Source organism: Cynara cardunculus (assembly GCF_001531365.2).
Source record: "Cynara cardunculus var. scolymus isolate 2C chromosome LG 8, CcrdV1, whole genome shotgun sequence".
NCBI classification, from domain to species: Eukaryota; Viridiplantae; Streptophyta; class Magnoliopsida; order Asterales; family Asteraceae; genus Cynara; species Cynara cardunculus.
This window is the reverse complement of record NC_037535.1, coordinates 24,849,725-24,870,253: the sequence shown is the minus strand read 5'-3', so window position 1 is coordinate 24,870,253 and position 20,529 is coordinate 24,849,725. Positions and strand designations below refer to the sequence as shown.

General features: G+C 37.0%; 2 protein-coding genes across 4 annotated transcripts; one reads left to right on the top strand and one right to left on the bottom strand.

The window, feature by feature from the left end:
- The first annotated feature begins 477 nt into the window (after nt 1–477).
- LOC112516634 (protein MLN51 homolog) lies at nt 478–10,775 on the top strand. 3 transcript variants are annotated; one of them, XM_025123792.1, is made up of 13 exons: nt 478–1,266; nt 3,738–3,840; nt 3,929–4,128; nt 4,661–5,511; nt 5,632–5,743; nt 6,538–6,678; nt 6,972–7,027; nt 7,287–7,332; nt 7,428–7,467; nt 7,567–7,640; nt 9,327–9,416; nt 10,148–10,314; nt 10,431–10,775. In XM_025123792.1, exons 1-9 carry the CDS (start codon nt 695–697, stop codon nt 7,453–7,455), a joined length of 2,109 nt encoding a protein of 702 aa, XP_024979560.1. In that variant the 5' UTR covers nt 478–694; the 3' UTR covers nt 7,456–7,467; nt 7,567–7,640; nt 9,327–9,416; nt 10,148–10,314; nt 10,431–10,775. The 3 variants fall into 3 exon arrangements, with proteins under 3 accessions (XP_024979560.1, XP_024979561.1, XP_024979559.1); XM_025123793.1 differs by having other exon boundaries at nt 4,661–5,147; nt 5,244–5,511; nt 10,148–10,489; XM_025123791.1 differs by having other exon boundaries at nt 10,148–10,489.
- Nucleotides 10,776–11,715: 940 nt separating this feature from the next.
- LOC112516363 (centromere protein C-like) lies at nt 11,716–19,785 on the bottom strand. The gene is made up of 12 exons (XM_025123373.1): nt 19,642–19,785; nt 18,995–19,170; nt 18,813–18,901; nt 18,462–18,558; nt 18,229–18,389; nt 17,215–17,978; nt 17,012–17,119; nt 16,830–16,929; nt 14,590–14,666; nt 13,331–13,415; nt 12,893–13,000; nt 11,716–11,980 (listed from the first exon to the last, which is right to left on the bottom strand). Exons 1-12 carry the CDS (start codon nt 19,783–19,785, stop codon nt 11,856–11,858), a joined length of 2,034 nt encoding a protein of 677 aa, XP_024979141.1. The 3' UTR covers nt 11,716–11,855.
- Between the last annotated feature and the right edge of the window lie 744 nt (nt 19,786–20,529).

Here is a 20,529-nt window from a genome sequence, read left to right as displayed (position 1 = left end):
CGGTGATTATCTTAATTATATTTTAGATTTTTTATATTTAAAATGAGATGTTTATCCCGTAGTTGATTATGTTTATCCATGATTAGTTATACGAATTTAAACATGGAGATTTAATAAGTTGTAATTACGTTCAATTTACTTGTAATCTTGAACTTTAAGTAAAAGAACACGAAAACAGGCAAACCAAATGCAAAATCATATGTTATTTTACTCTAACGGTCAATGCAAGGGTGTGGGTGTGACGTGGCCCATGGCTTCAGGCGTCACATGTGATTCGACCGTTCTATTATTCTCTTATTTGGTTACTGTTGTCGTATGAAGCTGACTCTTGGTGGTAATTGGAGATTTGTGAAGGTGTAATGTTGTAATTTTGGGAAAGTTGAGGGGTAAATTATAGCATTTTATGGGTTCTTTCTATATATCTACCGCCCCCTTATCTTCTACTCCCAATTTCCCACCCAAATAGGTGCCCTAGAAATATAGATATTCTGCCTACAACTCTACACCCTAGCCGGACACTTGTTACTTTTGATTTCTTCTTTTATACAATTAACCCTAAAACGCATCAAATCTTGTTTTTAATCTTTTGCCCCTTCGGTTTCTTCTAAATATTCGGGTGGAATTTTTGGATGTTTTGATCTGGGGAGTTAATTGGGGTTAGGGTTTTTCCTTTTTGAGGTTGTTGGGAGTTGACATGGCGGATGTGGGTGAAGAAGAAGAGTATGAGAGTGATCCGGAGCAGGCGAAGCTTTCTCTGAAGATGCGAAGGAGGAGGGAAGCGAGTGATGACGAGGAGGAAGAGGATGAGGATGATGATGGTGATGTGAGGGTGATTGATTCTAGGGTTTCAGATTGTGAATCTGACGGTCAGGGTGCGGCGGCAGACTATGATGATGAATATGATTTAGTGGACGAGGAGGAAGAAGAGCTGCTTGAGGAAGCTGAAGATGAAGAGTTTGGAGAAGGACGTGGTGGTAGTGAAGTTCAAGATGTGGTGGGACAGGTGGTGAGGGAGGATTTGGATGGTGTTATTGAGGGGAGTTCTGTGGGAGTTAAAAGGGAGAATGATCATGTGGATGGGGATGAGTTTTATGTGCCTGAAAATGGTGATCAGTTTGATGATAATGTGAATGGAAGAGTGGGAGAAGGAGATGGAGAAGGAGGACAAGAGGAAAAGAAGGAGACTGAGCCATTTGCAGTGCCAACAGCTGGAGCATTTTATATGCATGATGATCGGTTCAGAGACAGTGCTGGTGGTAGACACAGGTGATTTTGAATTTGACTTTTTTGATCCTTGTAGTTGATAGTTTGATTCTATGCTTGTATGGTTGTATTGTGATAATTGAAAGGAATGATCTTTGAAGAATGTTGGTAGCCTTGGTTTTTCCTGTTAGTTTAATCAGTTTCTAAGGGATGTGCCTTTACAATGGCACAGATTTTGACCGAGTATTTTCACCATGAATTGCTGGTTACTATGGGAATACTGAAATTTAGTTTTTTAATATAGGTTTTGTGGTTTCTGTTCTCATGGTAGTCAATTGCTAGCATTTTTTATTAAATTATAACGGTAACGGGAATTGTTACTTGATCTTGTAATCCACCTTCTTTTTAGTCGTTATCTATGTGAAATTGGGCATCAATATTTGCAAGGGAAATTGCTAGAGATCCTGGAAATTGTGAAAGGCTCTAATGACTAACGAGTAGTGTAGGAATGGGATTTTACAATAGGGTAAGGTTCAGAAACACTTGGATCTATGGGGAGAAACAACACAGTAAGAGAATAGCTTGTTACTTGATGCTGATAGAGAATAATCTCTAATTGTTCCCACACTTGATTGAAGTACGAAACGTCTGAAGTAATTCTTATGTTAAGTTTCAATCTAGTGGAAGAATGGTGTCTGGATATGCCCTCTTGATTACAGCTTAACAAGCTGATTCACCTAAGTAGATGTTCTGCCAGGGTATTTGACGGGAAAAATATGAATCTTACCCACCTTTTATTGAATTTGCATCTTGGCTACCCTTGTGTTGAAAACAATAATATTCTCTCCTTGGGTATTTGAATCTATTTCATTCGTGGCTATTATTTTTTATTTTATTTTCTGCAAGCATCGTTCATATTTATTTGAAATTGCCCATTTGCCTTTAAGTTGCCATCTACCTGTTAACTTATGTGTTAATCAATACTCCATATGTCCCCCAAAAGGAGTTCATAGATGACCTTAAGTGGCAGATGTGTTTACTTATTTCACTGAAATTGATCAGTGTTGCCATATTTTAAGCTGATGAATTGAAAATTACACTAAGCTATGAAAAAGCAACAAAATAAGATTATTTTTTTCTAGAGTCCCATCACTAGAGTTGCTTTTTTCAACTTTTTAGTTAAACAAAATATTATGTTGAATTTTCAGAATCAAAAAGTGGAATAGTGGACTTATTCGTTGGGGATTGATGAAGTAGTAAAATTTGAAATCAATTGATATATAGATCTAAATGAAATCGCAAAATAGGATACCCATATGGCCATATCATGGCTATGGGTTTGTAAATCGGATCAAGAGTTACTCTAATTTATTGAATCGATTGGAATTGTATATGCACTTCAAAAGGTAAGCATTTTTATTAACAGAGCAGAATATACATGCATCAATCACAAGATTCACTTCAAAGGTAAGCATTCTTATTACTAGAGCAGAATATACCATTCATTCATTAAAACTTTATTAAATACCAAGATACACTAAATCCACAAAAATCCGGTAAAAATCCATGGTATGTTTTAGTTTTACAGTACGTTATGCTACAGTTCAACTTGCTGATACAGCGGTCCTTTGATACTATGATGAATGAGACATGAATCCAATTAGCTAATGGGGGTCACATTTTTTGTACCCTGGGCCGAATCATACAATTTTGACTTCCATGATATGTGCAAGCCAGCCAAGATAGGATTGATGATAAAATTAACATTTGACATCAATTTGTTGTCTTTTTTCCCCTTTTAATTGTGCTTACTTCAAGATGCGAATGAATAAACACTACAAATGAGAAATTCGGTCAAAATTAACAAAGCAAGGCAAAGTTAAGATGGGCGTGTTTACTATTTTCTTTATCCAACTATTCCTACTTTCATATGCTATAGTAGCCTTCTGCTTGGATACTTCTGGAATTCCAACGCTTCTTGTAGTCTTCTTTTTTTCCCCTTTTTATTATGGTTAGTTCAAGATGTGAATGAATAAACACTATAAACGAGAGTTTTGTCAAACTCATTAAGCAATGTAAAGTTAAGATGGTCTTATTTACTTTTTCTTTTATACAAACAATTCCTATTTTTTTATGCTATAATCGCCTTTTGTTTAGATACTTCCAGAATTCCAGCACCTTTGGTAGGAGAGACTTCAAATTAGTTAATAAACATGAAGAAAATATTCAAGATTTAGCATATTGTTAGACATAACAAAATTTATTTGTTGGTGTACCTGCTTGACGAAAATTGTTTTTCTTTAGTATGTGCTGCAAAACTAGATCCAAAACCTCAAAACGTGCCTTCCTATGTGTTGTAGATTAAAATTGCAAGTTAACTTTTTAGGGTCTTATTTTAGGCTGTAGAAGTAGATTCTATTTTCTATCTAGTCTTTTCCTCTCCAATTGGATTTTATGTATGACAATTCCTTTCTTTCATGTCATTTGCTTATGATACTCTAAATAATAGTAAGCTTTTGTTAAACGATGTTTAGGCGAACTCTTGGCGGGAGGAAGCTGTGGGAGTTGAGAGATGACAGAAAATGGGGGCATGACAAGTTTGAGGAAATGACTATGCAGGAAAGACATTACGATGAGGTGAACTATTGCTTTTGAAGATGGATGTGTGTCATAAGCTATCTTATCTCTTCAAAATGTTTTGTTCTAATATGTCGCCTATTATCAGGGTAGGAGGGTTTCTAGGGGTCGTAATCGAGCTCGTGGTAGAAACCGAGGAGAAGATCATGGATATGTACGAGGAAACAGGCCTAAAGCATACAACAATAACAATCAAACTAATGCACCCAAGTCTGTGAGAGGTCGAGGCCCTAGAAGATATCAACCTTCTACACAGAACAGTTTTGAGGCTCCTGGACAAAGCAGACAGTGAGTAGAAATATCTGTTGATGTGATCACAAATTCATATTTAATGTGTATGTATATCTGCTATTATTAATTGATATATTTATAATAGCACATATACAAATATAGAGGGAGGATCAGGAGAAAACCCATAAAAAAGTGAAAAACCAAGGAACACCTTGGTAACTATTCATTTGGACGGTATGCACATGCGCATACAAGCAACTGAAGCTGTTTATTAAAATTGATTAAAAAAATGAGTTCAAAAGTAAATTTCAAGGTTGATTAGTTTCTTTTAGGTTGGTTTTTATGCATGTGTGCATGCTATGCACATGAGCATGCTATGCACATGTGCATACCGGACAAATTGCTTGCAAATTACTTGTATGCGCATGTGCATACCGTCCAAATGAATAGTTACCAGTTTTTTTATTTTTTTGGGGTTTTCCTCTGAACCTGACCCTCTATATGTGATCCCATCCAACAATATCATGTTTTATGTTTTTCTTCTATTACTTGTATGATTTGTTCGGTAATTGATTACTAAATATTTTAGACCTGCGAAGTCAATGGAGAAAGCTTCCCATGCAAGTTCAGGAAGAGCATCTGCAGCCATGTCGGTGTCAGAATCTTCTCAAGTGCCAGTTAGGAAAAATGTTGTTGCATCAAATTTGAATTCTGCTTCTCCACCATTTTACCCTTCTGGTTCTTCAAATAAAGAAACCAACTTGACTCAGAAAAAGGAGGCTCAAACTGGACCAATTCATAGGGGCGCACGACCTCCTGTTATGGGGGAGAATTATCCAGCTTCTCAGTCCAACAATCTACGTGGAAGAAATGTTTCTGATTCTTTAGGCATGGACAAGCTTTATATAGATGACTCAGTCACGTCCCTTGCTGGGAAACCCGTAAACAACTTGCCACAGCCAGCTTCTGGTCCCTCGTTCATTAATTCTACCCAACCTTCTCAAACAAGGGCTGAGGGGAGAGGTCCAATTTCCTTTGGGCAAGTGACCTACCAACCAGTGCCACCTCATAACCAAGTAAATAGAGTTTCTTCGCCAAACCAAGTTCATTCTTTTCAGCGAGCTCCTGTTCCTAACCAGCTTCATTCTAATCCCCAACCTTCTGGTCAGCAGTTTGGGCCTCAATCTGCTAGTGGATCTCGAGCTTCTTCCCCACCAAAATCATCCGGTTCCATACATCTGCTTGAATCTACAGACATGGAATCTCCTGCAGAATCTAATGATTCAAAGACAGCATTGGTTGGAAAAGGGAAGGGAAGCATTCAGAGCAGCGGAATGAGCTCATTTTCTTATGCTGGGGCACAGCTTATCGGAGCCTCTGGGAGCCTCAATGGTAATCATGGTGATCAAAATTTCCCTGGAGCTCCAACATTTTTGCCAGGTAAAGGACTATTTGATAGCATTTATTCAGGAACAGTGTTAAGCTGATGTTTACTTGGTCAATTTTTTTGGAGCATGCAATCATGGTCTTTAATCTGTTTTTGGTCGATTTGGCATGTAGTCATGCAATTTGCAGGCCAGCATCCTGGTGGTCTTGGAGTTCCTGCTGTTGGCATGGCATTCCCTGGCTATGTTGCTCAACCCAATGGGATGGGAAATTCAGAGATGACATGGTACTATAACTTTACATTTTTATGGTGTTTTGAGATTTAAATTTGTGCAACTGTACATACTTGTATGTTTTGCTGTTTATCAATAAGCTTTATCCTGTTTGCCAAAGTTTTGGTCATCTTTTATAGGTTTCCCCTAGTGACTCCAACCCTGGCTAAGTTACCGATTGTTCTTAGCAATATATTTTTTCTTTTGTTTTCATAGGTTTCCTCTAGTTAACTCCAATCCTGGCTAAGTTACCGATTGTTCTTGGCCATAATATTTTTTGTTGCTTTTAATACAGTCGATAGCATACATAAACAACTGATTTATTAAGACTATGCTTTTGGCATTTGGTACGTTTGCTGGTTTGCTCACGTTTAAACCAAGAAATTTTGTTTCTGGACATCTAGAAGTTTTCATTTTGTTGAAATTCTTGAGATCTCTTTTCAATGTCATGTATCTTTGTTGCATGGCACACTTCCTGTGTATACTGGTCATGGATTTTGCATCGAAAATGAAAGATTAATTGAGGAAACATGTTACTTTTTTTTTGGAATGATCAACAAGGGCTCCACATGGGAAAGGGAAAAGAGAAAAAATCTTCATTTCTATCAACAATTTATCATCCTTCTATGGTCGAATACTCCATTCTCTTATTTTCAGGAATAAGCTTGTAAGGAAGGCTAAGATACTTATGTTGCATTACTTTCCTTGATTGTTGAAAAATAAAACCAGTGGGGCTAAAATATTCCTCTTATTACTTCCTGATTTTGTTTTGCTCCCTTAAGCTACATTGTTAATCATGTCATACTAGGCTACCTGTGTTGGCTGGTGCTGCTGGAGCTTTGGGTGCTGCTGGAGCTCTAGGGGCGACATATTGTTCCCCGTATATCACAATGGATGGTGCTTATCATGCTCGGCCATCTGGGCAGACGTCTTCATTAGCTCCCACAAGGTCTGTTGTTATTTCTCACACTTGACATCTTCCATCTTTCTCGGGGGAACATGAATGTGAAGGTTATCTACCCTTGCTACAACAATGTTTTTTGAAGTATATCATATTTACGGCAAAACTCACACACTCATCTTTGGTGAGGTTTGAATCCTTGACCTCCATGGATGTGGGCTCTATCAGTAACCTTTATATCGCTGGGCTAAGACAAAGCTAAGACAAAGTTATAACTGAAATGATCACATATTTTCTTGCTTTTCATTGACTAAAAAACCCTATTTTTGGTTTCTTTGCAGCAAAGACAGTAATACAAATAAACCTGGCAGTGAAGTGAAGCCTTCTCAGAGGCCTGGTAAGGCATAATGCTGGTTTATGGAACTTAATTTTGATAGCTCGTAGGCCTGTGTGCACTTTTAAACTGAACTATTTTAAGTTATATTGATATTGTAACAAATAATTTTTTCTCTTTGATTAGAGTGCAAGCATAGTATGCCATTATCTCAACCAAATAGATTTGGGTATCATGAAATAATTTGAATTTGGATTCTTGGTTCTCTTTCTTAATCTAACTAAATTTATAATACAACTATGAATTTAATTTCATTTTGCAGAGCTTGCAAATGATGAGTTGAGGCAGCGACAAAATAAAGCTCGCAGGCAAGTCTGAATTTTGGATCCTCAAATTGGCTTTTATGTATGGTTTTTATTTTGTACAGAAATGATTCATTTTAGCTCTTTTGCTGACTGTGCAGATACACTGAAATGAAGTTTGATAAGTGAAGTATTAAATAGGTCAAACCTATTCAAATTAGCTGATAAAGATCACTTTCCAACTGAATTCCTGATCAGTTCCTTGTTCTGAAATTCTGAGTGGTACTTGTGGTGCTGCAGGCCTTAGGCCATCTGTGAACTCCAGTGTACTCGTGGCGCACTTTGAGCAGCTGCAGTATTCCCAATTATTTAAGGTAATGGCAGTTTTTAAATTATTTCTATCATGGGTTCATGGTTTCAGCTGAGATTGAATGTCCTTACACGCACGATGTTGTTGATTAAATTGAACATGAGTGTGTTAAATAGCAGGGGTTTGAGCTTCTTATGGCTAGTTGGGTTTCATAATTGTTATGCCATAAAATTTTATTATGGTTTTTCTATTATGTGCCCTGGGTTCGGTTCCGGTGAGAAGGGTAAGAAGGGATCTCCACTCTTGGATCAATCCTAATTGAAGGTGAATACTAATGAGATACACTATATCAATTCCCTTCTAAAGGCGCAATTCATGGGTTGTTTTGGGATTAAAAGTGCTCGAGGGTCCAAATCCCTTCTTACACATACCTTAACTCATATTCACAAACGATCCTTAGTATATGTGCCCTTAAGGCACATGATAAGGAGATTTAACGTGGAAATTGTTATTCCCCCCCCCCCCCCCCCCCACAACAATATCTCACCAAGTTCTTTTCCTTGGGACAACAACAACGTTTTTTTTAATTTACTTTGCTAATAAAAGATTTGGGAATGAGTAGATAGAGAGAGAGAGAGAGAGAGAAATGGAGCAGTAATTAAGAGAGTGGGAACAAGATTCAGAAAGGTAATTAATTTAGAGATAGGAGGAAATAATTATTTCCATATTGCATCTTCTTATTATGTGTACTAAGAGCACATAATAGAAATTAAATAGATTTAGAGAAATGGAGAAGTAATTAAGAGAAAGGGAACAAGATTTGGAAATGTAGTTAATCAAGAGATTAAAGGGTAACTATTTCCAGTAAACTTGTTGATTTGAAGTGTCATGTGAAAGTTCTTTTTTTTCTTCATGAAATACCCGGAAAACCACGCTCAGCCTGGGAAACTTTTGCCACCCTGCCCATTATGTATAGATGCGATATTTTTTAGAAGGATTTGCATCATTATGATGTATTATCTGGTGTGATTGAGTTCTATGGTAAGTGTGCTTGTGGTGAGCGAATAATTAGTGACCAAGGGAATGTTACCAAACTCTTACTGGGTAAGCACTTACCGAGGGACACTTACGTTATCGGGTGAGCATGGTAATGATTGAGAATCTTATGCTGTGAGAGAGAAGACTCTTACTTGGTAAGCGCTTACCAACAATTCATTTTGATGGCCGGAAATGTTACCCAATAAGGTAAGCAGGTTGGTGACTCTTGTCGGTAAGTGCTTACCCATAAGAATTTGGTAAACGGACCCTAATTGAACCAAAGACTGCAATTGTATGTATGGAACAGAGAGCATCATACAATAATATTGTAATCACTGATGCTTCGTCTTCCTCCCATTACATCAAATCTCATACTATATCTGTTAGGGTCGGTGCCCGCGGGTAGCCGCCCCTTCTGGTAAAATTTCCATCTTTATCTATATCCTTTTTTTGGCTAACTTCTCTTTTGCACACGGTTCACAAGCTAGGGGTTTTCACGGAACATCTGCTCTACCCTTTTAGGTCAAAGTCAGGTTTACATACACCATACCCCCTAACCCAACGTGCAGGTGGTATATACTTGCTCCTTTAGTTGGGTTTTTTTAGTTCATCCTTTTGTTTCTAAATGTATGTGGAAAATGAGGTTATTATATGCAATTTTCAAGTGTTGGTGATTCTACTAGAGCTTGGTATTAATGTTTTGATTCTACAGGTATGTGTTTGAAACGCCTGGCTCATGCTGTGTCCTTGATGTAAAAAAGAATGCAGCCTGACAGGTGGCAGGACTTTTTTCGGATGCGAGGTATGTGAAAAAAACCTGACACTACATACCAATTTAAGTCTCCCACCGTCCCAAAATAAATGTCCACAATAAAGATTAAAAAAAAGCATATAGTTTTAGAAATATGTAATTATTACACTTTTTAATCATTTAAATGGCAATTTTACCCTTAATAGTAGATGGAAAGTAATGAATTTTTTCCATCTCATTATAATTAAGGGGGTAAGTTGGGAAGTAGAATCTAAAGTGCTTACCAGGTAAGCATGGCAAGGACCGAGAATCTAAAGCGCTTACCCACAATCCATTTTGATCGGCAAAAATGTTATCCATAAGGTCAGTGGTGGTTCTTGTTGCCGGAAAGCGCTTACTCGATAAGCGTTTGTGTTAGACCCCATAATTCATGTTATGTTGAGAGATCTGGGATCAAACTGCCTTTTTAAAAATGGCGCTTAGGGGCCGTTTCCCAAATGTTATCGGGTAACTTACCTTACTAGGTGAGCATAGCAGAACCAAGAATCTTACCAAGTAAGAGGGTGATAAATTCTTACCAACAATCCATTTTTGATGGCCGAAATGTTATCCAATAAGCGAGAGTGGTGACTTTTGCCAGAAATCACTTACCCTTTAAACATTTGATAAATGCACACTTACATTGGTTAGAAACTAAAATAAAAACGTAGACACTTATCTTGGGACAAATAAAGGTAATTTATATTTTATGGATTGACGGAGATGGTTGTTTTCGATTTCAGGTTTATTGTGGCTTGTTTCTTTTCTTTTTTCTTTTGTGAAGCTTGCGAAAGTTGTCGGCGGGCTTCCTGAAAAATTATATTTGGGAAAATCGTACAAGAAAACAAGAGATATCGTGCAGTGGCTTTGTGTCAAAATCTAGTAGTCAAAAACTTTTGTCCTATCGGGTGTTTGTTTCCTTTCCTTTCCTTTCCTTTCCTTCCGTTTCGTATCTAAATGGTGTATTTGATTTTTTATGACTTCTTTGAGAGGATTGAGTTGTAACTACTGCCATCTATTTTGCAGTGTGTTTGGAGACTTTCTTTGTTTTATATCCATACTCTATATACCCCATTTGCGTGCTAGACGAAGGATCGTGTGAGAATAAGAGTTGAGATGATAAGGTAATAAGGGATTTGGACTCTTGATCACTTTTAGTCTCATGTCCATCCATAAATTGTGCTTTATAAGAGAATTGATACCGTGTATCTCGTTAGTGTGTAGGATCATGTTCTCTTCAATTGGGATTGATCTAAAGGTTTCTTACTCGTCATTGTAACTTCCATTCTTACCGGAATTCAATCATAAAATGAAACTTTATGCCCTCATTTTCAGCTAATAAAAATGATAAAACTATAAAAGATTTGTGGTGCCGTTTTTCAAGTAGTAAAATTTTAATTCCATGAACACCTGTGAACATAAATGGTGTGTTTGGTACATAGGAAACGTGAATAGTGTGTTTGGTACGTAGGAATTGACAAAATTTTGTTGTTCCACATTCGGGTGTAGATGGATTTTATTGAATGAAACAAAAAATAAATTAAAACTTTACAAGATTGATTGGTTTGTCTACTTTACCTTCACTTGTCTTATGCATATCAAACACACTCAAAACGTCAAAACTGAATTTATTCTCCATGCCAAATACATTAAAAAAACCTAAAACTTTACGAAATTATTTCATCTATCTACCTTACTCTTATTTGTTCAATCCCTTCTACATACAAAACACACTCAAAACCTAAAACTTTAAACAATTATTTCATTTATCTACCTTACTCTTACCCGTCCAATCCCTTTTGCATATGAAACACACTCAAAACCCAAAACTTCACAAATTATATCTATCTTACCCTCATATGTCTGATCCCTTTTGTGTACAAAACACACTCAAAACCAGATGAAGGATCGTGTGAGGAAGAGAGTTAAAATGAAAAGCATAAGAAAGAATCTAAACCCTTGATCACCTTTAATCTCAAACTCACCCATGAATCACGCTTGATATGGAGATTGATCCAGTGCATCTCCTTCTAAATGCATCCAAGGATGGAGGTCATTTCCTACGCTTCTCACCTTAACTCTCCTCATCGGAACCTAACCCATGCATACCAAACACACTCAAAACCTAAAACTTTACACAATTACTTTCAGCAATCTACCTTCCTCTTATCCGCCCAATCCCTCCTACATAGCAAATACACTCAAAACCTAAAATTTCACACAATTATTTCATCTGTCTACCTTCCTCTCGCATGTCCAATCCCCCTAAGTAGCAAAACATTGTTGAACTCTGGCTACATTTAACTACTACAATAAAAAAAACTGATTTCTTTTCAGAATTTATCCAGTAATGGGTGATAACCGATATTACAAGCATTTTGATTGACATGCAACAACCAAAAAGAGAGAAATAAAGCAAAGCCATACAACACATGGTTGAATGGTATGTTGTTAATGCAAAGCGACCAAATCAACGAGTTCTTTATGCTCATTTGAGACAAATGATTCCACCTTGAAATCTGGCTTTCCGTTCTTATTGCTTGGCATATACTTCAGCCCTATTACAGTTGGCAAGCCTGCAAAAGTTATAGGAATTTTATCACATCGTCAAACTAGCATCAAGATTAAACCAACCAATTAAAAGTAATAGCATATTCTCACATAAGGTGCACATTTGGTACACATATGTGACTAGAGAGGGGTGGTCGGTTAGAATGAGATAGATAGACAGGTGAAAGAATTTTGTAGAGTTTTAGGGTTTTAGTTTGATATTTTAAGAGTAAATTAAGATTTTTGTCCTGATCGTTTGATGATAGTTTCGATTTTCACCGCTGATTGCAATTTTTGTCCTTATTGTTTGCAATTTATTGCTATTTTGATCTTTGGGTTTAATTCCTACCTTTAAGTGTAAGGGATCAAAACAGTAAAGAATTGTGTAGACCATAGGAACCAAAACAACAAAAAATTTGTAAATCATAAGGACGAAAATAACAATGAATTACAAACTATAGGGATGAAAACCATACTTTCTAAACCATAGGGATAAAAAAAATCATAATTTACTCGTAATTTAACATTGTTCCATCCTGATTTTTTATTTTGGTGGGACATTTTGTCATGTGGCACCAAATGTGGGACAATAAGTTCTTGCCACACACCAAACTAAACGCACCCTAAATGAATCGGCAAGGAACAAAAACAAACAATGTAATCTCACGGGCATCGATAAATGGGTTTGGGTAAAACTCACTCCCAAAGGCAAACTCAGAAGAGGGTGCCCAACCACATATATACATACATATACCAATCCTAACAACCTGGCGATGCAAGCAGATATTTATGTATAAAAACTAGTGTAGGTTGTCTCAAATACAAAAGCAACTTGTTTGACTTGTAAAGCGAAAATATGGCAATTTTTAGGCATGGAACAAGTACTAATAATTGGGTGTTTGTGTACCAGAAACGAAGTAACGAAACGAAATACTTACTGTTATGTACTCTCCCATATAAGAATCGTTCGCCCTTCCAATATTCAAGAGGTCTACTTCTAACTCTTTGGCTCCGTCTTACACCAGATGTCCAAGATGTGCCAGCATCTGCCAATATGCAATGGTAAATAAATACTAAATGGAGATAATAATAAAAATACTCCCTCTGTCCCAAATTAACCGTCCACGTTTCTATTTTAGTTTGTTCCAAAATAAGTGTCCACTTTCAAAAGTAAGTTTTTACTTTCCCATTTTACCCTTAATTTTGAGATGGAGAAAGTATCTCTCTCTCTATTATCATCAAGGGTAAAAGTGTCATTTAGTTATTGAAACAGCGCAATAATTGCAATTTCCTAAAACTGTGTCATTTTCATTGTGTACATCTATTTTGGGACCGGAGGAAGTACTACATTTATGATAGAAGTATGAATAAAAAACCTGCAAGGCTTTGCCGCGTCTTCCTAAGATCAGGCAAACGTCTGCTTGTCTTCTTTTTTTTGTTAATTGTTGGCTTTGGCTGGTGCTGAAATTTCAATCACAACAAGTCTCAGTTTTTTGGAGCATCTTCAACAGATTCTTCAAAATAGAGAAAATTAAAATTTTCGAGTTTTTAACCTTTTTTCTTCGACAGATCCTCCAAAATGGTTAAAAGTAGGAGAGAGAATAAAATTCTCCAGATAAAGATTCCATTCCTAGAATTACTTATCCGTTGAGAAAATAACCCACAGGAAGGGCTGAGAGGAATTAGCATACCAACTCGTTTTCATCCTCCCTTTTCGTGTTCGTAGACCCCCTTTTTTTTTTTTTTTGTAAGGGTGTCCGGGCCAAAGCCCGACTAATCCCCGGCAAATTTGGAGGCTAAACATGGCCCCACTTAAATGTCGCCAACACTCCCCTCCCAAGGCTCGAACTCGGGTTCATGACTATGACATGCCCAAGCCTTTACCACTAGGCTGGAAGGTCTTTGACTCGTAGACCCCCTTTTGCTGGATTGTTTCCGATGTAATTATAAAAGGCTAATTTTTTGGGATTTTTAGAACAAACTTCTGTTTGGAGAATTCTTCGTAATTAATGTTGATCCAAAAATGGTTAAATGTAGGAGCCATAAGAATCTCCAAATTTGGTGAACTCTTCATAATCAAATGTTGAAGAGAGAAATGGTTTTATATGTTGGGTTCCAATGAGAATGAGAGTTATGGTGAGAAGGGAAAGAAGGGATATCCACCCGTGGATCAATCCTAATTGAAGAGTTCCACTAGATCAACACTAATGGGAAGCACCGGATCAGTTCCCTTCTAAAGCGCAATTTACGGGTTGGTTTGAGATTAAAAGTGATCAAGGGACCAAATCCCTTCTTACACTTCTCACCTTAATTCCTATTCTCACATGATCCTTCGTCGGAAGTTAAATGCATGATCATTTCATATAAAATTTATTTGAAAATTTTGTTGGGATATTAAATCTATGGAATATTTGAATGATATAATTAACATTGAATAAATCTGTTTGGAGATTTGAACTTTTGCTTTCCTATTTTGGAGAAACTATAGTGTCGGGCATGCTCTTGGTTGTAGTAGACTAGTAGTGATACCAAAAAGATTGGCATCAAGGGTCTGAATTTAAGTTATGAATTATTATTTACAAGGTAGGATTTGTCAAAAATATAGAAACTACGACATATTTAACAAACTTCTGACCTCATGTTGGTTTTCTGGATCAATATCTGAAATTTGAGAGGTTGTGATTGCTGCATTATCTTCTGTAGATTTAATACCTGCTTAATGTGGAAATATAATCAAGCATAAATCTATATGTCCAAAATGAGATTTTGGTAAACCAAAAGAAAAGAAGAAAACAATAGAAAGCCTTTTAATAACAACAGAAATATGGGTTTCATTATACAACTTGAAAACCAATCCAAACCAAACCAAACGAGCTCAACATATCCTATCCGAAAGTGAGGTTGTGGGGATGTACGTATACCTGACCTATACTCTCAAAGAATAGAGCGGCTGTTTCTGTGAAGACCCCAGCTTGTGAGAAGTGTGGATTAAAAAGAAAGTTTCCCCAAAAAAATATATGGAAAAACAGAAGGTGAAGGTACCAAAGAGACTTGAAACAACCAGACAATCAAATAAGGAATTAATATCCAGTAGACAAAGAACTCAGAAATGCAACAGCTGATTATATCACACATAATCCCTTCCATACATACATACATATATATATATATATATATAAAGTTAATAAACCAAAAAAAAAAAGTGTTCATAAATAGGGCATCCTCCAACTTGCCAGAGAACAACCCAGGTTCACATATTCAGTTGAAATCCTCTATCACGTGACACCCAGAGGTATACTGGTGTAATCTTTGAAAGTCACAATAAGTACTTTTTCCTCTTTAAATGACAAAAAAAAACTTAGGGACCGTCTGTTAGCAGCTTAATGCACTTAATCAGACTCAACTTATTCAGTCAGTTATACATCGCTGTTTGGCAGGCTTAATGATATACAAAGTGGCTTATTCAGTAAGCTTTTAGAAGGCAGCTTTATGCAGAAAGCCAAGTTTTTCCCAAACATGCCCCTCCTGATTAAAAAACACGTTGCTTCCATTAATGAAAAAACCCTCCCAAACAAAAAACCTTCCCAATCTATACAGACAGATTAATCTACATAAACAGCTTTATCCATACAGGACTTAATAAAAAGCCAACCAAACAGCCCCTTAGCCTCATGTGCATTGCAGTATTGGACTAATTTCCAGCTATTAAAGTTTCATTGGGAACATGAGTAGAATGGGCTAAAATAAAAATAAAATCAAGTGTGATGTGGTTCAATCAGAACTTTTTTTTTATTAACCTGGATATCCAACCCGCTATGCGAGCTGGCTAATCCCAGGGCGACCACCTGCTTTGCAGATTTCCCGGAGTCACTGCATTTGAACCTCCATGGCCACAAGGGAATTTTTATTCCTCCTTGGATTTGTTCCTGGACCTCCAGGTACTTTTGACCTTTGGAGCCAAGTTCAAACCAATCAGAACTTCAGTTCAACATAAAAACTATGTGATAAAACCAATATTCCAGGACTGATCAAAATTACCCATAGAACAATATAGAAACACCTACTAAAGTCATATGGAAGGGAAGAGCATCAGTGTGACAGTGTCGGTGAGATAATGCCAGAGTTTTAGCTAATATTAGAAAAGGCATCAACAAGACAACAACAATCTCCTTAATATACATGGTTGTGTCCAAAAGAACATGGAACCAATGGGTATACTAAGCTGATGGATTTTAACTACATTGGTGTTATGTGCCCAAAAGAACATGGTAGTGTTTCTATAATGTTTCTATAAACTGATGATGTTGGTAACATGCCACGTTAATAACATCATGAAAATTGTTGTTTGTCACTCTTTATATGAATACATCAATAAATACTTCATATGGGAAAAAGAACCTGGTCAACAGTTTCTTTTAGGCAACCTCACCCTGCTCACTCTATGCACCAGTGAAATTTATATCATTAAATAAATCATTTTACAGCTGCACTTGACCTTAGAGAAATTATGTGCTCGATTCTAGCTCAAAAAGAATTCACTATATGGCACTCTCAACTATGGGAGGATGCAGAAAATGGAAGCAAGTGTCTGATGTCCAAAAGGTATGGATGAAACTACCAATACCAAAATATAAAAAGCAAAGCATACTGATAGAGGCAACATTAGTATCGATCAACAGGAATTTAGAGCATGATTAAAAATTACTTGTGAATATACCATAATAAGTTCAGCACTACCACAATACCTTGTAATTCAGGCATTTGATGCATAGAATATGGTTGTAGTCTTGCAGATTTATAGAAAAGAAGAAAAAAACTACTAGCAAGAGAAGGGTTCAAAGCTGATAACATTGTGATTACTGATTACGTAATTACCAGGCTGGCAGCTGTTTCTTTCCAAGTTTTCTTCCTTGGAGACCTCGGTATTTACTTCTGGTGACATGGACGATCGTGCTTTTTGGTGCTCATCTTCAACCTAGCATTCAAAAGCTGAGGCATTTAGCACATACTCTGTGAATCCTTACAAAAACTATTGTAAAGCAGGTTGATATATTTACATTCTCCTCGATGTCTCCAATGATATGCAGCTGAACATTATCAGTATAACCCTCCATATAAAAATTAGATTGTGTGGAAGATGCTGCTTTTTGCACAATATCTTCAACCTGCATGTTTCGTATTCCATAGCAGCAATGCCAAGACTTGAAAACTTTTCCAAATATAAAATGAACCAATTTCTATCAAAATTCAGGAATCTTACATTTCCTTCTGTTGAACTGCCTTCATTTGGTTGAATACGGGTGTCTGTGTCGGCATCCATTTCCTTGTCTACAGTCATATCACATTGATCATGATCTTCCAAGCCAATCATAGCTCCTGCGAGTCTTGTACCAAAGGGTTCATGCATTTTATTATGGGGGGACTTTTGAGATGAATTCACTGCAGCTCCTGTTGACATCTTAGGTGAAACTGCAACAACTGGACTGCTCATAACTTTGTCTTTTGCCAACAAGTTGAATGTGCCAGAAGCGGGAAACTCAGTGCCCTTGCTGCCATGATCCAACTGTCCACCGGTAATTTCAAGAGACCTGGTGATCGGAGATGAATCAATGTCACAGGCTGGCAATTGATCAATCACTGAAATTGAGTTCGGCGAACGTTTGCCAAATGTTGATGTTGTCAAAAGCGGATGCCTAGGTGGAGTGGGTGAACTGAGAAGATGATGGGGGCTTGTGGAAGGCTCCTTTTGCTTTCCAGGTGTTTTGCTTATTAACCCCTCTGGCAGGGTACATATACCAGATAATCTGTTCTGGTCTTTTAGCAAGTTCTTTCCATGAGAAACAAAATCAAATCTACCAACATCGTGGAAATCAGGTAAGTCTAAATTGTCTATATCAACAGGTTTGATCTTCAAACGATCTTTCAGAAGGGACAATGCCTCATTCCCGTCTAATCTGTGGATATCACTGGATATTAGTTCATCAAAGAGCTCGTTGAGCCTGTTCTCCTTCTTAGTTACAGGTCCTGCTCAAAAAACAATCCAACAAGTTACGAGGCATACTAAACAGATTAAAAGAGGGTATCAAATTACACACAAAATAATCACCATTTTAGCTGCAAAAGAAACCAATAGAGCCAGTTATTGATGCAACTGAAATAACTTTTGACTAAAAAATTGTTTGTTATTGTCTGCTTTCTCAATTAGATGAGCAACTGAAAAGGTGCTTTGAAGTGGTATCCCTGATATATTCATCTCTCATAAGCATCAACTCACCAGCTAAGTTTTCATCCTGCGAGTCATTAAGAATGACAGATTCTTGTTCCGAGTCTTGAGTAGGTGGGTTTCTTATATCCTCTTGCAATATCTCTTGGGAGGATAACATAGCACTTTCAGAGTTTGTGGAGTAATCATGGTGCTTGTAGCTAACTTTCCTCCTGGAGAAATCAGAGAGTTAAAACCATGTAATGGTATAAGTTTTTAAAAAAGTGTGTTCGCTGAAAAATTACCGTGATATTTCGGGACGACGGCGTCTAGCATCCATGGAAATTTTGACCTCATTTAGGTCTTCACCACCTCTCTGCCTCTTCATTTCTTTTCTGGTGTCTAAAATGCATATCAGCATTCCCATAAATTATTTTGCATGGCGCCAAGTAAACCAAACCAAACAAACCCGGTGAGTCCCACACATAATATAGTCTGGAGAGGGTAAGATGTACACAAACCTTATCTCTACCCCGAGGGGTAGAGAAGCTGTTTCCTAAAGACTGCTCGTATAAGAGTTCTAGAAAACATGATTTTGTGATTTGTACGGCATCAAGTAAGAAGACGAAACACAAAGATCAGTCAAGAAATGTTACTTTCGAACTTCTCATATGCGGCATAAAAATCGTCTGGGTTCTGCAGCTGGTCGATTTGAAAGCTTGGTTCCAGGGTCGTAGAAGGTTGGCTGTCAATAGTTATGCAAGTCAGCTAGACACTAACATTTTCAACTAAACTACTTCCATAAGAGCATGAAATCAATACTATATGTAACCTTTACCTTGTATCTGGCTTCAAAGAGAATTGAGCACGTTTCCGTGTCAAAGCTGGTCTTCGCTCTTGAAGGTTTTCCTTGTTATTTGCATTGGCATTGTTCTCTTTGGTGTTCAGGAGCTCTGAACTTCCATCTATAACTAGTTTTGCTTTCTCCAAAACCTTGAAGGGGCTTCTTAATACCTAAAAGCAATTAACAGACCAGATCAGATTTTTATCAATCAGTAATCTGCATGCATTAATGATGTAACCTCTAATATTTAATTTAAGTCGAGCTTGTGCAATAGATTGTGCTCTCTTCGTGTCAAAGCATAGGGCAAAACGTATTTCGTATGTGCTTTACAATACTTGAGCAGTGTCATTAAACACCATATAAACAATATATTTACCTTGAATCATGCTTCTAAACATATTTAAAACCAAAAATATATAAACACACAGATGAAAATCTGTACAAAATTCGTTATAAACTCAAATCGATTACCACATATACTCATCTGCATATTAACTCCGCTGCAACTAATTTTGACAAATCGAAAATAAGGAACAAAAGCTACAAGATAATACTACTTCTACGCACCGATTTTACATCAATACATACCTCAAAAGTTGTGAGAATTGAAAAAGAATGTAGAGAACAAGCGATAAATGTACCATTGAAACCATTTGCTGGTGAATTGCTTCGAGGTCCTTCGATTTTTCAACATTTGTTAAATCTCTGAATGTACGAGCACTTAGACACATGATAGATTGACCTTGAAATGGATCCACAAGATTGGATCCCATAGATTTACTCATCTTTGCATTCCAGACAGAAACCCTAACCAGAGAGAAGACGATGAAAGGGGAAGACGGTAGAAATTTTGTAAACTCTACCAGGCGGGAACCGGAAAATAGAAAGAAAACGATAATAATAAACTATTTGCTACATAAATATATATTTTCTTTAAATTTGCGGTATCAAAAATTAAAATTGATTTAAAAATTTACATTCTTCTTCAACACTTACCCGGTTAAGCGCTTACCAAATGACATTATCTTATCGGATGAATATGATAAAGAATAAAAAATCTTACCTGATAAAAACGAATGCAATAACCAAAAGTCTTACCCGGTAAGTGAGGACGACGGTTAGCGCTTACCAGGTAAATTGTTACATACGATATTGTTTTGGTTTTATATTCATCCATGCATGCATAAAACCTTTTTTGTTAGACTAGTTTAGAAAATAGGAATACCGAGTTAACCACCTGTAGAGAGTACTACAAGTATGTCATTGTGGCCCCAATGGCGTGACATTACCCGTGGCGGTGTGATTAGTCCACGACGTCTCTTTTGATTTTTGTATGATATGATGAGAGTTTGTTATGGTGTGATGGTTATCAGGAGGTGTATGGGTCGGTCCTAAAACTTATGGAGCTTTGTCATCATTGTGCAATGTAGTGCCAGACATGCCACTGATTTTTTGATACACTTGGAGTCGCAAATCCAATGTACTGTGATTTGTGTTGGATACCTTGTGTTATCATTTTGCTCGACGCA